The sequence below is a fragment of the Erythrolamprus reginae genome, chromosome 11 (genome assembly GCF_031021105.1).
Source record: "Erythrolamprus reginae isolate rEryReg1 chromosome 11, rEryReg1.hap1, whole genome shotgun sequence".
In the NCBI taxonomy this organism is placed as follows: domain Eukaryota; kingdom Metazoa; phylum Chordata; class Lepidosauria; order Squamata; family Dipsadidae; genus Erythrolamprus; species Erythrolamprus reginae.
This window is the reverse complement of record NC_091960.1, coordinates 10,481,692-10,496,182: the sequence shown is the minus strand read 5'-3', so window position 1 is coordinate 10,496,182 and position 14,491 is coordinate 10,481,692. Positions and strand designations below refer to the sequence as shown.

Genomic DNA, 14,491 nt, shown 5'->3' with positions numbered 1-14,491 from the left:
CTTAAGTATAAAATGTATCAGGAAAGACTTAATGAACTCAATCTGTATAGTCTGGAGGACAGAAGGAAAAGGGGGGACATGATCGAAACATTTAAATATGTTAAGGGTTAAATAAGGTTCAGGAGGGAAGTGTTTTTAATAGGAAAGTGAACACAAGAACAAGGGGACACAATCTGAAGTTAGTTGGGGGAAAGATCAAAGGCAACATGAGAAAATATTATTTTACTGAAAGAGTAGTAGATCCTTGGAACAAACTTCCAGCAGACGTGGTTGGTAAATCCACAGTAACCGAATTTAAACATGCCTGGGATAAGCATATATCCATTGTAAGATAAAATACAGGAAATAGTATAAGGGCAGACTAGATGGACCATGAGGTCTTTTTCTGCCGTCAGTCTTCTATGTTTCTATGTTTCTATGATTCACTTAAGAACTATGGCAGGAAATGTTCTAAATTGGAGCAAAATTCACTTTTTAACAACCGTCTCACTTAGCCAAGAAATTTTGGGCTCAGCTGTGGTTGTAAGTCGAGGATCATCTGTATTAGAGGAAAGGCATGCATTTCATGGGAAAATGTTCTTTGCTTTTAATGAAAGGACGCAAGCAAGGCATGGAACAGATTTAAAGATCAAATATACGAGAAACTGCCATGAACAGGAGGCAGATTTGTGAAGCAAATATAAACTAATAGATTAATTGTTTAATTTAATTTAATTTAATTAGACCTAAATTCTGGATATTCTTGGCTGCTAGTTAAGTAATGGTGGGAGAGAAAAAAAGAGTTCAGTTAACCATTAACCAGGAATTAACTATTCTGCGAACTTTTCCTCTCCCTTAAGCGGATGTCCAATCTCTCTCCTGTAACGCTAGCATTGTTTCCACAAGCTATGGGGCCTCAGGGAAGACTAATCCTTATTATCCTGCCACTCTAGGAAAAGAAAGAAAAAGGGCATTCCTTACTCAGAGCTAGCTCCTTGAGCAGACACAGTGACCTCTCCAGCCGATCTGAAATTAGTGAAGGGTGCTGCTAACTATTGAGACCTACACATAAGGCACCAAAGATTGATGAGACAGGTCATGAAGTAGATTTATGTAGATCCTGGTACAGGCTGCAACCGTGATTGTCCCAAACAATTTCAATGTGTTGAGCATTCCAGAATGAACATCTCTAAATGGACTCACCAAGACATGGTTGCCTAGGCTAGGGGGTCTCCAACCTTGACAACTTTAAGACCTGTGGACTTCAATTCCCAGAATTCCTCAGCCAGCTTTGCTTTGCTGGCTGAGGAATTCTGGGAGTTGAAGTCCACAGGTCTAAAAGTTGCTAAGATTGGAGACCCTCTGGCCTAGACAGCAATTGTTCTCCAAAGGCAAGAAAGCCCTGAGAATAAAATACATGTACTGTTTTTGTGTAAAATACCCAAATATGTTTCTTTTTTTAAAAAAAACCATACAAGGATATAATTCTTTGCAAGGATATTGGCAGGCTATTATTGGGGGGAAATAATGAGATACAAGTCATAGAAACATAGAAATCTGATGGCAGAAAAAAACCCTCATGGTCCATCTAGTCTGCCCTTATACTATTTTCTGTATTTTATCTTAGGATGGATCTATGTTTATCCCAGGCATGTTTAAATTCAGTTACTGTGGATTTATCTACCACAGTAGATAAATAAGTAGAAGTTTGTTCCAAGAATCTACTACTCTTTCAGTAAAATAATATTTTCTCATGTTGCTTATGATCTTTCCCCCAACTAACTTCAGATTGTGTCCCCTTGTTCTTGTGTTCACTTTCCTATTAAAAACCCTTCCCTCCTGGACCTTATTTAACCCTTTAACATATTTAAATGTTTCAATCATGTCCCCCCTTTTCCTTCTGTCCTCCAGACTATACAGATTGAGTTCATTAAGTCTTTCCTGATACGTTTTATGCTTAAGACCTTCCACCATTCTTGTAGCCCGTCTTTAGACCCGTTCAATTTTGTCAATATCTTTTTGTAAATGAGGTCTCCAGAACTGAACACAGTACTCCAAATGTGGTCTCACCAGCGCTCTATACAGCAGGATCACAACCTCCCTCTTCCTTCTTGTTATACCTCTAGCTATGCAGCCAAGCATCCTACTTGCTTCCCCTACCGCCTGACTGCACTGTTCACCCATTTTGAGACTGTCTGAAATCACTACACCTAAATCCTTTTCTTCTGAAGTTTTTGCTAACACAGAACTGCCAATGCAATACTCAGATTGAGGATTCCTTTTCCCCAAGTGCATTATTTTACATTTGGAAAAATTAAACTGCAGTTTACATTGCTTTGACCATTTATCTAGTAAAGCTAAATCATTTACCATATTACAGACGCCTCCAGGAATATCAAACTTATTGCACACTTTATAGTCATTGGCAAATAGGCAAACCTTCCCTACCAAACCTTCCCCTATGTCACTCACAAACATATTAAAAAGAATAGGACCCAGAACAGACCCTTGTGGCACACCGCTTGTAACCTGTCCCTGCTCAGCCTTAGTTAAATTGACTTGGAGAACCCCATTTTCGATGTGGATTGTTAGGCAAATCCACATGAACATTTCAAGAACTGTCCACAATGAAAACCAGTTTATTTTATTGTGATCGTTACACATATGAAATACATATGAGGGTTTATGGAGATTCTTAGTCATCCATATCATGTCCGAAAGGTGCTTTTTCGTTTCTGAACTTCTGATTGGGTCATTGGATCTGTTTTTTGCCACCTAAGGCTCCAAAATTTTTCCTGAAATCTGGGCAAGGCGAAAATGACCTCCCTCGTCCTCCAGAAGCCCAAAAAACCGGTAGCAAGCAGGCACATGCGAACTGGAGCTGACATAGGCAATGCCTCATGTGCCTTCAGATATGGCTCCACCAGTGAAGGACCGCTTGTCTTCAGTGCTACTGGTTGCAGGCATGGGTGCGTCTGGCGAGCATGCACACACCCATCAGTGCGAGATTCAGTTCTGCTTATGCGCAGCTACAAAAATCTTGCATGAGGATGCACGAGCGAGTGAGATTTTGCCCATTTTGGCAAACCAGCAACAATTGCCGAAATCTCACTCTCTCGTGCACCCTGACATGAAATTTCTCTTTCTGCACATGCGCAAAAGCCAAATCTCAAGCATGGATGAACATGTGCACGCCTGTGATGCACAGCTGCGCACGCAGCTCCCATTTTTCCAACTGTAGCTGCGCACCAGTCCACGTAACCAGCAGCCCATCACTGGAGCCGCTCCATGCGCCACATGTAGCCATAGGTTCGCCATTATGGGTATAGGGTTTCCTGCTTGAGCAAGGGGTTGGAGTGGAAGACCCCCAAGGTCCCTTCAACTTTGCATTCTGTTCAACTCATCCATAGATGAGCAGCTGGAGGAACAGAAGCTCCATGAAGACAATGTAACCGACGAAAAGCATCTTCTCAAAAGCCTGAAATAGCCGAGAGAGTTTTAGCAACTGGCAAAGGCCTTTCTGTCCCATTCTGCTCATTTGGCCAAGCCAGAGGTATCGATATGTCCGTTCTTCTTTGTTTTTCCCTCCAATCTTCCTTGATTGTTCTCCGTCTTCTTAAGGCAGAAATTCCCAGGAAAGGGAGAGGGTCAGTTCCATGCATTTCATTGCTGAATCACCAAGCCACTAAGGTGGGAGTTGGTCTGCAGAAAAGAAGACAAGGAGACAAATGTAGATGAAGCATCTCCAGCCTTCCTCAATGTTGTGGTTAGCTCTGGCCCAGCTCCTGCCCCAAGGGCTGTGGATGTGGGGGAGACATCCACATGCTGCAGGCCTGTTTTGCCCCCGGTGGAATCTGCTGATGAAGGCTCCTCTGACCAAGAAGACATGAGTGACAGGGAGGAGGAGAGTGTGGCAGACAGCTCAGAAGGAGATCAATTATCTTGCTCCTCCTTGGATTCAGAACAACAGTAAATGATACAGCCACGCATGCGGAGAGCGATGCATAGGCAGCAACAACTGAGAGATTATTATCAAAGAAAATGAAGCCACCTGTGGTTGGGTGGGGCTGTGGTCATTAGTGAGGCTGCTATAAATAGCAGCCTGTGGGTTTGGCCATTGTGGAGGATTATCTGATCATTGTGTTTCGTGACTGCTTTGCTGACTTTGACCTTTTGTGTGCTGATTTTTCCCCGCTTTGAAACTAAACCAGGGCAAAGTGTGTTTCACTTTGTGAAAGAAGAAGGACTGTGAATTGCCTCACAGCTGCAAGCTAAGTATCACAGAACTGATAAGGGACTTGTACAAATTACCAGTTTGTTTGGAGACGAATGCTCTTGGCTATACCAAAAGAGGGCTTAGGTTAAGGGAATTTTCATTATAAAGAACATTGTTTTGAATTTTCAAACGTGTGTGTGTGTCTGAAATTTGTACCTGTGAATTTTTGGGAGGAGTCTGCCAGAGAGCTCGATGGAACACTCAACATGGTAGGCTTCAGAGAGTGTAACTTCTGATTTCCATCACCTCCAACCAGGTGGGGGCGCTACCGGAACGCTCCTGGTGACCAACGTGGGCGTGCACGCATCTAGCGGGCATGCACACATCAGTGTGAGATTTGGCGCCTGCGCATGCACCATTAGCCAAATCTCGCGTGAGGACAGGCATACAAGCGAGATTTTGGTGATTTTTGCCTATACTGGCAAATGGCGAGAATCACCAAAATGTCACTTGCACACACATGGTCACGAGATTTGGTTTTCAACACATGCCCCAAAGCCAAATGTCATGCCGATGTGTGTGCCAGCCCACCGGTCAGCTTGAGCTGCGTGTGCAGCTCCATTTTCGCTACCGGGATGCCGTATTGGGCCGTACCAGCTGCAACCCGTTACTGTTTCCAACCAACATGGGAGAATAATGAAAATTAACTAAAAGAAGAACTGATCCATGTCCATGTTTTACTTCTTTTCCCCAATTATTCAGATCAGTGATGGAAAATCACTGTTGAAGCTATGGGGGTCAAATACTGGTTCAGAAGGGAAGGTGTGACTAATAATTTAACTGACCCAACATCTACCCTTCATTAAACTAGGACTGTGCTCAGTGAAGGGCTACCTAAATTTTTACTACTGCACTGTGGGCGTGGCCTATGCAGGACGCCCTGCACTTTATTTATTTATTTATTTATTTTATTTATTTATTTTGTCCAATACACAATGAAGGTTTTAGTGGGTATATATTTATACAGTATACACATAGTAAAATACATGATGAAGGTTATAGAGGAGATACTCATAGTAAAATATATCTAAGAAAGAATAGAAAAGAAGATAAAGTAATAGAACATATCAATGAAAGAATAGAAGAAGAGATATAGGAATAGAAGAAAGGTATAGGAGACATAGGAGACCAATAGGACACGGGATGGAAGGCACTCTAGTGCACTTGTACTCGCCCCTTACTGACCTCTTAGGAATCTGGATAGGTCAACCGTAGATAATCTAAGGGTAAAGTGTTGGGGGTTTGGGGATGACACTATGGAGCCCAGTAATGAGTTCCACACTTCGACAACTCGGTTACTGAAGTCATATTTTTTACAGTCAAGTTGAAAGATGTTCTTTCAACATCTTTCAGTGCAAATTGGGTGCCCTGGTATGGAGCTCCATTTTGGCTACCCCACTGTGTTGCCCTCGGTCCGGGCAGCAGCCCACCCCTGATGTGGTAAACAGAATGTCAAACCCTAGATAGCAAAATTCTTCCTCCCGCTTCAATCTTGTCTATATATTTAAATGAATAGAATAGAACAGAACAGACTTCTTTATTGGCCAGGTGTGATTGGACACACAAGGAATTTGTCTGGGTGCATATGCTCTCAGTGTACATCAAAGAAAAAATAAGTTCATCAAGAATCATAAGGTACAACACCTAATGATGGGTGCATATAAGTCATCCAATCATATTTATTGATTGTGTTGTGACGATATTCTTCACCTTACCCCAAGACAACTAGACACAAGAACAGTTTTTCCCCGAACGCCATCACTCTACTAAACAAATAATTCCCTCAACACTGTCAGACTTTTTACTAAACTGCACTTCTATTTCTATTAGTTTTTCTCATCATTCCTATCATCCTTTTCCTCCCACTTGGGACTGTATGACTGTAACTTGTTGCTTGTATCCTAAGATTTTTATTATTTTATTTATTTATTTAGTCCAATACATAATACACATTGAAGAGAATAGATACATAGCAATATAAATAAATAAAAGAATAGAAGAAAAGATATAAAAGTATAGGTAAACATATTTGAAAGGAAGAAAAGATAAATGAGACAAGGAGAGACAATTGGACAGGGGACGGAAGGCACACTGGTGCACTTATGCACGCCCCTTAATATTGATTGTTTCTTCATTGTTTATTTGACCCCTATGACAACTATTAAGTGTTGCACCACATGATTCTTGACCAATGTATCTTTTTCTTTTATGGACGCTGAGAGCATATGCACCAAGACAAATTTCTTGTGTGTCCAATCACCCTTGGCCAATAAAATTCTATTCTATTCTTACAACTGAATTAATCAATTTGGATGATTTGTGCCCAGAAACAAACTCATCGAACAGACTGAGTTTGCACAACATTCTACACACCATTGTCAATGAACCAAAGTTTAAACCAAACTTAGCACGTGGATTAAACATTATGTGTGAATGCAATCACTGATTCCCACAGCATCTTCTCCATTCAAATGCTATTTACCTTCATTGTGTGGTGGACCCACCCATGGAAATCATTAACCGTGGTGTAGACTCCAGGCTTATTGGCCAGGGCACAGCCTGTGCCCCAGCTCACAATGCCACATAGCCGCCAACGCGACACTTGTGAAATGCCGTCTTCACACATAAAAGGGCCACCACTGTCTCCCTGTCAAGTGGAAGAAACCGAGGTTAAAAGGAAAACCTGCATTTGCATTATCATCCTCACTTCCCTATTCACTGCACTGCTATCCCAGAATTTAAAGCCAAGGTAGCCTTGCTGTCTGGAGAGGATGGGAGGTTTTTTTGTTTTGTTTTGAAAAAGTTTTATTGGGAGTTTTAATCCAGCACAGCTAAATGTCATGACCTTTAAAGCCCTACATGGCACTGGGCCAGAATACATCCAGAACCGCCTTCTACCGCACGAAACCCAGCGGCCAATAAGGTCCCACAGAGTTGGCCTTCTCCGGGTCCCGTCGACCAAACAATGTCGTTTGGCGGGCCCCAGGGGAAGAGCCTTCTCTGTGGCAGCCCCAGCCCTCGGGAATCAACTTCCCCCAGAGATTAGAACGGCCCCCACCCTCCTTGTCTTTCGCAAATTACTCAAGACCCACCTTTGTCGCCAGGCATGGGGGAGTGAGGATATTCCTTCCCCTAGGCCATTACAAGTTATGCATGGTATGTTTGTGTGTATGTTTGGTTTTTATAATAAGGGGTTTTAGTTGTTTTATTAAATTGGATTGTTACATGTTTTTTATCATTGTTGTTAGCCGCCCCGAGTCTGCGGAGAGGGGCGGCATACAAATCCAATAAATAATAATAATAATAATAATAATAATAATAATAATAATAATAATAATAATGTCTGGGAAAGCTATGATGGTGAACAGAAACAAGATAATAAAAAGAAAGTTTAGGAGCAGAAACAGGAAGCAGAAACTGAACTTCCATTTCATAGGTTTGGAACATTACAAGTACAGCGATACCTCTACTTAAGAACTTAATTCGTTCTGTGACCAGGTTCTTAAGTAGAAAAGTGGAAGCAATTTTTCCTGCCAATGTCTAGTGAGCACCAAGTTGAAGGTACTAATACTAACTTCCAGAGCAGCGTTCCTTAACCAGGACAATTTTAAAACAGGAGGGCCTTTAGCTCTCATCATTCTCCAACCAGCATGCCAAACTGACCGTACCTGGCAAGCATCTGTGCCTCCAGCTGCAAAACCAGCGCAAAACATCCTGGGCCTTATCTGACTGCCATAATAATCGGGCCCATTGCAGATAGTGGTGCTGATGATGGGTACACTGGCCTCTTGAAGGACGTCAGACTGTTGGCCTACAAAAAGAGGAGGAATTAGAAACGGCTCCGATTCTCTAGATCGGTGATGGCGAACCCATGCACGGGTGCCACAGATGGCACGCGGAGCCATATTGGAGGCCACGTGAGGGATTTTCCTGTGTCAGCTCCAGTGTGCATGCATGCGCTGGCCAGCTGATTTTTGGCTTTGGGAAAGACCATTTCGCTTAATGGCAGTTGTGAGGCTTAAAGTCATGAGTGAGATATAGGTTTATGTTGGTTTGAATGTGTATGACTGCATGGTTAGGGATTTTATTATGTTATTAATGCTTTCTTAAGTTTATTTAATTTTTATTATTGGATTTGTAATGTATTGTATTGCTGTTATGTTGTGAGCCGCCCCGGGTCTTCGAAGAGGGGCGGCCTACAAATCTAATAAACTATAAACTATAAACTATAATTAAGTTCAGCCTCTTGGCTTCTTACAAATAGTCCCCTTGTTTTGTGTGTCTTTTTCTTCCTTTTGGCCAGACCTTCCTTCCTTCCTTCCTTCCTTCCTTCCTTCCTCCCTCCCTCCCTCCCTCCCTCCCTCCCCCTTCCTTACTTCTTCCTTCCTCCCTTCTCCCATCCTTCCTTCTTCCTTCCTTCCTCCCTCCCTCCCTTCCCCCCTCGTACTCACTTCCCTTCTTTCTACCTCCCTTCCTCCCTCCCTTCATCAAAAAAGCAGAACTTTTCAACCTAATTAAGCTCTTGATTGAGAACACCAACTGTACAAACGCTACTGCCATCTCGTAGCAGCAAGACCACCTTACCATAGTATTGTGTGTTGCCCCAACCCGTCACTGTACAGATCTTGCCATCCACCAAAGTTTGCCCCAATGCTGGGAGGCAGATAGGCTGAATAAATTCTGTAAGTAAAAACAAATAAAACTAAGAACAAAACAAAAACTAATCAAAAACACATTGCTATCTTGGGTAGGATTGTTTTTCCATGTGTCTGTTGGGTTTTTTTAGCAAGAGATAATTTATGAATTGAAGTAATTCCACAAAAGATAAGTGACTTTCAATGGAATTTTCACTAGAGGGTGCTGGCCTTCCACAACTTTAGAGAGAAGATGACCAGGTCAAGGTCAACATCTCAGAGGGGATTTAAGATTTTTTAAATCCCGCCTTTATTTAATAAATATTTATTTATTTAATAAAAAATTATTTGTTTGTTTAATAAAAAATTATTTATTTAATAAAAAATTATTTATTTAATAAAAAATTATTTATTTAATAAATATTTATTTATTTATTTAATAAATATTTATTTATTTAATAAATATTTATTTATTTAATAAATATTTATTTATTTAATAAATATTTATTTATTTAATAAATATTTATTTATTTAATAAATATTTATTTATTTATTTAATAAATATTTATTTATTTATTTAATAAAATTTATCTATCTATCTATCTATCTATCTATCTATCTATCTATCTATTTATTTATTGGATTTGTATGCCGCCCCTCTCCACAGACTCGGGGTGGCTAACAACAGTGGTAAAACAACATGTAACAATCCAATTTAATAAAACAACTAAAAACCCTTGTTATAAAAAACCAAACATACACACAAACATACCATGCATAACTTGTAATGGCCTAGGGGGAAAGAATATCTTAACTCCCCCATGCCTGGCGTCAAAGGTGGGTCTTGAGTAATTTACGAAAGACAAGGAGGGTGGGGGCTGTTCTAATCTCTGGGGGGAGTTGATTCCAGAGGGCTGGGGCCACCACAGAGAAGGCTCTTCCCCTGGGGCCCGCCAAACGACATTGTTTGGTCGACGGGACCCGGAGAAGACCAACTCTGTGGGACCTTATCGGCCGCTGGGATTCGTGCGGTTATTTACTTACTTACTTACTTACTTACTTACTTACTTACTTACTTACTTACTTACTTACTTAGTTATTTTGTCCAATACACAATAATACACAATGAAGGTTATAGAGGATATAGTAGAGAAGAAATACGAGATATACGAGAGACTTATAGGACAGGGAATGGAAGGCACTCTAGTGCGCTTATGTTCGCATTTGTTTGGTGGCAAACAAACCTAATGCTACTCCCTCCTCTATTCTTTTGCACCATTGTGAAGATGTTGCACATAAATAGAGGATGGGTGGACTTTCCATTGTGAGGTCTTGATTCACCCAACTCCTGCCCAGCAATATTCTCACTGTCAGCCTTCCAAGTAATTTATCCACCAAAAGCAAGTAGATTTTATTTATTTATTTTATTTATTTATTAATTAGATTTCTATGCCACTTTTCTCAAATGACTCAGGGTGGCGTACAACATAATAAATACAGTTTGATACACATGTATAGAAATCTAATATTAAAATTACTATAAAAACTAGAAAATTTTTTAAAAAAAACCATTTATCCCACACAAGCATTCACATTCGCCTAATCAATCATTCTTGGCAACGGATGGAATTGATCTCTATACTCACGGCCCCCTTGCAGAGATTCCTCAAAGAACATGTTTATTGGACACCTCATATTGGCACAGCTAGTGAAAACCAACTCTGAAAGTTTTCTCACGTTTCTGACTTTATGAATAGAGCAGTTGTCCCCCCCCCCCAAAGTATCATAGGTCACATTGTCCAATTAACATCCAAACATAGAAGATTGATGGCAGAAAAAGACCTCATGGTCCATCTAGTCGGCCCTTAAACTATTTCCTGTATTTTATCTTAGGATGGATAGATGTTTATCCCAGGCATGTTTAAATTCAGTTACTGTGGATTTACCAACCACGTCTGCTGGAAGTTTGTTCCAAGCATCTACTACTCTTTCAGTCAAATATTTTTCTCACATTGCTTCTGATCTTTCCCCCACATAACCTCAGATTGGGAGCCCTTGTTCTTGGGTTCACTTTCCTATTAAAAACACTTCCCTCCTGAACCTTATTTAACCCTCTAACATATTTAAATGTTTCAATCTTGTCCCCCCTTTCCCTTCTGTCCTCCAGAATATACAGATTGAGTTCATGAAGTCTTTCCTGGTAAGTTTTATGCTTAAGACCTTCCACCATTTTTGTAGCCCGTCTTTGGACCCGTTCAATTTTGTCAATATCTTTTTGTAGGTGAGGTCTCCAGAACTGAACACAGTACTCCAAATGGGGCCTCACCAGCGCTCTATACAGCAGGATCACAACCTCCCTCCTTCCTGCTTGTTATACCTCTAGCTATGCAGCCAAGCATCCTACTTGCTTTCCCTACTGCCTTTCCCTACTGTACTGGCGTTTGACCAAGGGTTTCTTGGTCACTCCTCTCCTCCTCCAACTGTCACCTGTTGGGATGACCTTGGTTCTCACGAGAAAGCTTTTTGTTTTGACTGCTAGCCAGTCTATTTACTTCCCCCAAAGTTCATGGCAACCATGAGGCAGCAAAAGAGTTGACACTCACCATTAAATGAGAGTGGTGTGGCCAAGCGCAACAAGGCAATGTCATTGCTGTTCTCCTCACTATTGGGGTCCACAAAGGGCCTGTACCCACCATGGTACACAATGCTGGCCACATCCATCTGCAGCCCCTTAGTGGATTGTTGAGATACGGCACCCACAAACACCCGCCAACGGTTCACCACGCGATTCCTCCTGCAAGGCAGACCCAAAAGAAGAAGGTGGGATGCCAAGTGTATCGGTGGTTATTGAAATGGATGTCCAAGTGCCATCTCTATGTTGGTTGAGGCAGGCAGGATTCCCTTGAGTACCATTTGTTGGGGGTCAAGGGAAAGGGAGGGTCTTGCCTTCTCTTTCTGCTCAAGATCCCCATGGACAATTGGTGGGATTAGACAGATTCATGGATGCCAAGTGTATCGGTGGTTCTTGAAACGGATGTCCAAGTGCCGCCTCTATGTTGGTTGAGGCAGGCAGGATTCCGTTGGGTACCATTTGTTGGGGGTCAAGAGAAAGGGAGGGTTTTGCCTTCTTTCTGCTCAAGACGCCCTTGGACAATTGGTGGGATTAGACAGATTCATGGATGCCAAGTGTATCGGTGGTTCTTGAAACGGATGTCCAAGTGCCGCCTCTATGTTGGTTGAGGCAGGCAGGATTCCGTTGGGTACCATTTGTTGGGGGTCAAGAGAAAGGGAGGGTTTTGCCTTCTTTCTGCTCAAGACGCCCTTGGACAATTGGTGGGATTAGACAGATTCATGGATGCCAAGTGTATCGGTGGTTATTGAAACGGATGTCCAGGTGCCACCTCTATGTTGGTTGAGGCAGGCAGGATTCCCTTGAGTACCATTTGTTGGGGGTCAAGGGAAAGGGAGGGTTTTGCCTTCTCTTTCTGCTCAAGATCCCCATGGACAATTGGTGGGATTAGACAGATTCATGGATGCCAAGTGCATTGGTGGTTATTGAAACAGATGTCCAGGTGCCACCTCTATGTTGGTTGAGGCAGGCAGGATTCCCTTGAGTACCATTTGTTGGGGGTCAAGGGAAAGGGAGAGTCTTCCCTTCTCTTTCTGCTCAAGATCCCCTTGGACAATTGGTGGGCCACTGTGTGACACAGAATGCTGGACTCGATGGGCTTTGGCCTGATTCAACATGGCTCTTCTTATGTTCTTATTTATTTATTCTTATTTATTTATTTTATTTATTGGATTTGTATGCCGCCCCTCTCTGGAGACTCGGGGAGGCTAACAGCAACAATAAGACAGCGTACAATAATAATCCAATACTAAAAATGATTAAAAACCCATTAATATAAAAACCAAATATACATACAGACATACCATGCATAAAATCGTAAAGGCCTAGGGGGAAAGAGTATCTCAGTTCCCCCATGCCTGGTGGCAGAGGTGGGTTTTAAGAAGCTCACGAAAGGCAAGGAGGGTGGGGTCAATTCTAATCTCTGGGGGGAGTTGGTTCCAGAGGGCGGGGGCCACCACAGAGAAGGCTCTTCCCCTGGGTCCCGCCAAGCGGTATTGTTTAGCGGGGCAAAATTTGGGTAATGCAGATCGGGCGGAGAGTTGGGGGCCCACAAAATGTGTATTTCTTCCTTGAGGGGGATGTAACAGAAAATAATTGAGAAGCACTGTTTAATACACATCTCTAGTCCAGGACTTACTCTGGAAAGCAGTGAGCGGCTGTAACCACCCATTCATTTGAGATGATGGAACCGCCACACAGATGTGTCCCATCGTAACGTAGGCTGATTTGCCACGGCCATTTACCCAAACTGGCATCTTGACCACCTACAATCCGGTCAACGGGTAACTTCCTGCGTCCACAGTCTGCAAAGCATACAATAGTTATACCCGTTCTGATGCAAATTTGCATCCCACATAAAATACAAAAAGCAAATAGCAGGAAATGAAAGAGAGGGAAAGGGGAAGAGAGAAGTGTAAAAATGAGGAATAGAAGAAAAAAAATGATTTCCAACTCCCTCTGATGCAGTAGAATGAATAACATCAAACCTCAACTTTTTACTTTTCTATAATAGTATAAAGTAGCCATTTCTATAACAACCAATCTATCTAATCAGTAAAACCCAAAATAGAAACACACAAACATAAAAACATAGAAGTATGACGGCAGAAAAAGACCTCATGGTCCATCTAGTCTGCCCTTATACTATTTTCTGTATTTTATCTTAGGATGGATATATGTTTATCCCAGGCATGTTTAAATTCAGTTACTGTGGATTTATCTACCATGTCTGCTGGAAGTTTGTTCCAAGGATCTACTACTCTTTCAGTAAAATAATATTTTCTCATGTTGCTTTTGATCTTTCCCCCAACTAACTCCAGATTGTGTCCCCTTGTTCTTGTGTTCACTTTCCTATTAAAAACACTTCCTTCCTGGACCTTATTTAACCCTTTAACATATTTAAATGTTTTGATCATGTCCCCCCTTTTCCTTCTGTCCTCCAGACGATACAGATTGAGTTCATTAAGTCTTTCCTGATACGTTTTATGCTTAAGACCTTCCACCATTCTTGTAGCCCATCTTTGGACCCGTTCAATTTTGTCAATATCTTTTTGTAGGTGAGGTCTCCAGAACTGAACACAGTATTCCAAATGTGGTCTCACCAGCGCTCTATATAGCGGGATCATAATCTCCCTCTTCCTGCTTGTTATACCTCTAGTTATGCAGCCAAACATCCTACTTGCTTTCCCTACCACCTGACTGCACTGTACAAAAGCCGCTCCGAGTTTTCGGAGAGGGGCAGCCTACAAATCTAATAAATAATAAATAATAAATAATAATAATGAAACTCAATTTTTTCCCCACCTCAGGCACAAAATTCAGAAGCGGTTTCCAAGTAGAAACAAAAGTATGTTCTTTTCTTTCATCAAAACTGTCAATTTAGCCATCTCTGCTAATTCCATCAACGTCTGTTCATCCCACATAACTTTGTGAATGAAATCTTATTCCTGAGGACCAAGGATAAGACGGAGT

At 41.7% G+C, this 14,491-nt stretch overlaps 1 protein-coding gene across 1 annotated transcript in view; it reads right to left on the bottom strand.

Annotated features, from left to right (window-relative positions):
• Positions 1–2,602: 2,602 nt before the first annotated feature.
• Positions 2,603–14,491, bottom strand: part of HPN (hepsin) — a 28,145-nt gene continuing 16,256 nt past the window's right edge. Inside the window, exons 7-12 of the mRNA XM_070763978.1 lie at positions 13,158–13,323; positions 11,493–11,683; positions 8,840–8,935; positions 7,924–8,066; positions 6,738–6,902; positions 2,603–3,681 (exon numbers count right to left, since the gene is read on the bottom strand). Coding sequence (XP_070620079.1) covers positions 3,643–3,681; positions 6,738–6,902; positions 7,924–8,066; positions 8,840–8,935; positions 11,493–11,683; positions 13,158–13,323 — 800 coding nt within the window. The 3' untranslated portion in view covers positions 2,603–3,642. The remainder of the gene's footprint in view (positions 3,682–6,737; positions 6,903–7,923; positions 8,067–8,839; positions 8,936–11,492; positions 11,684–13,157; positions 13,324–14,491) is intronic.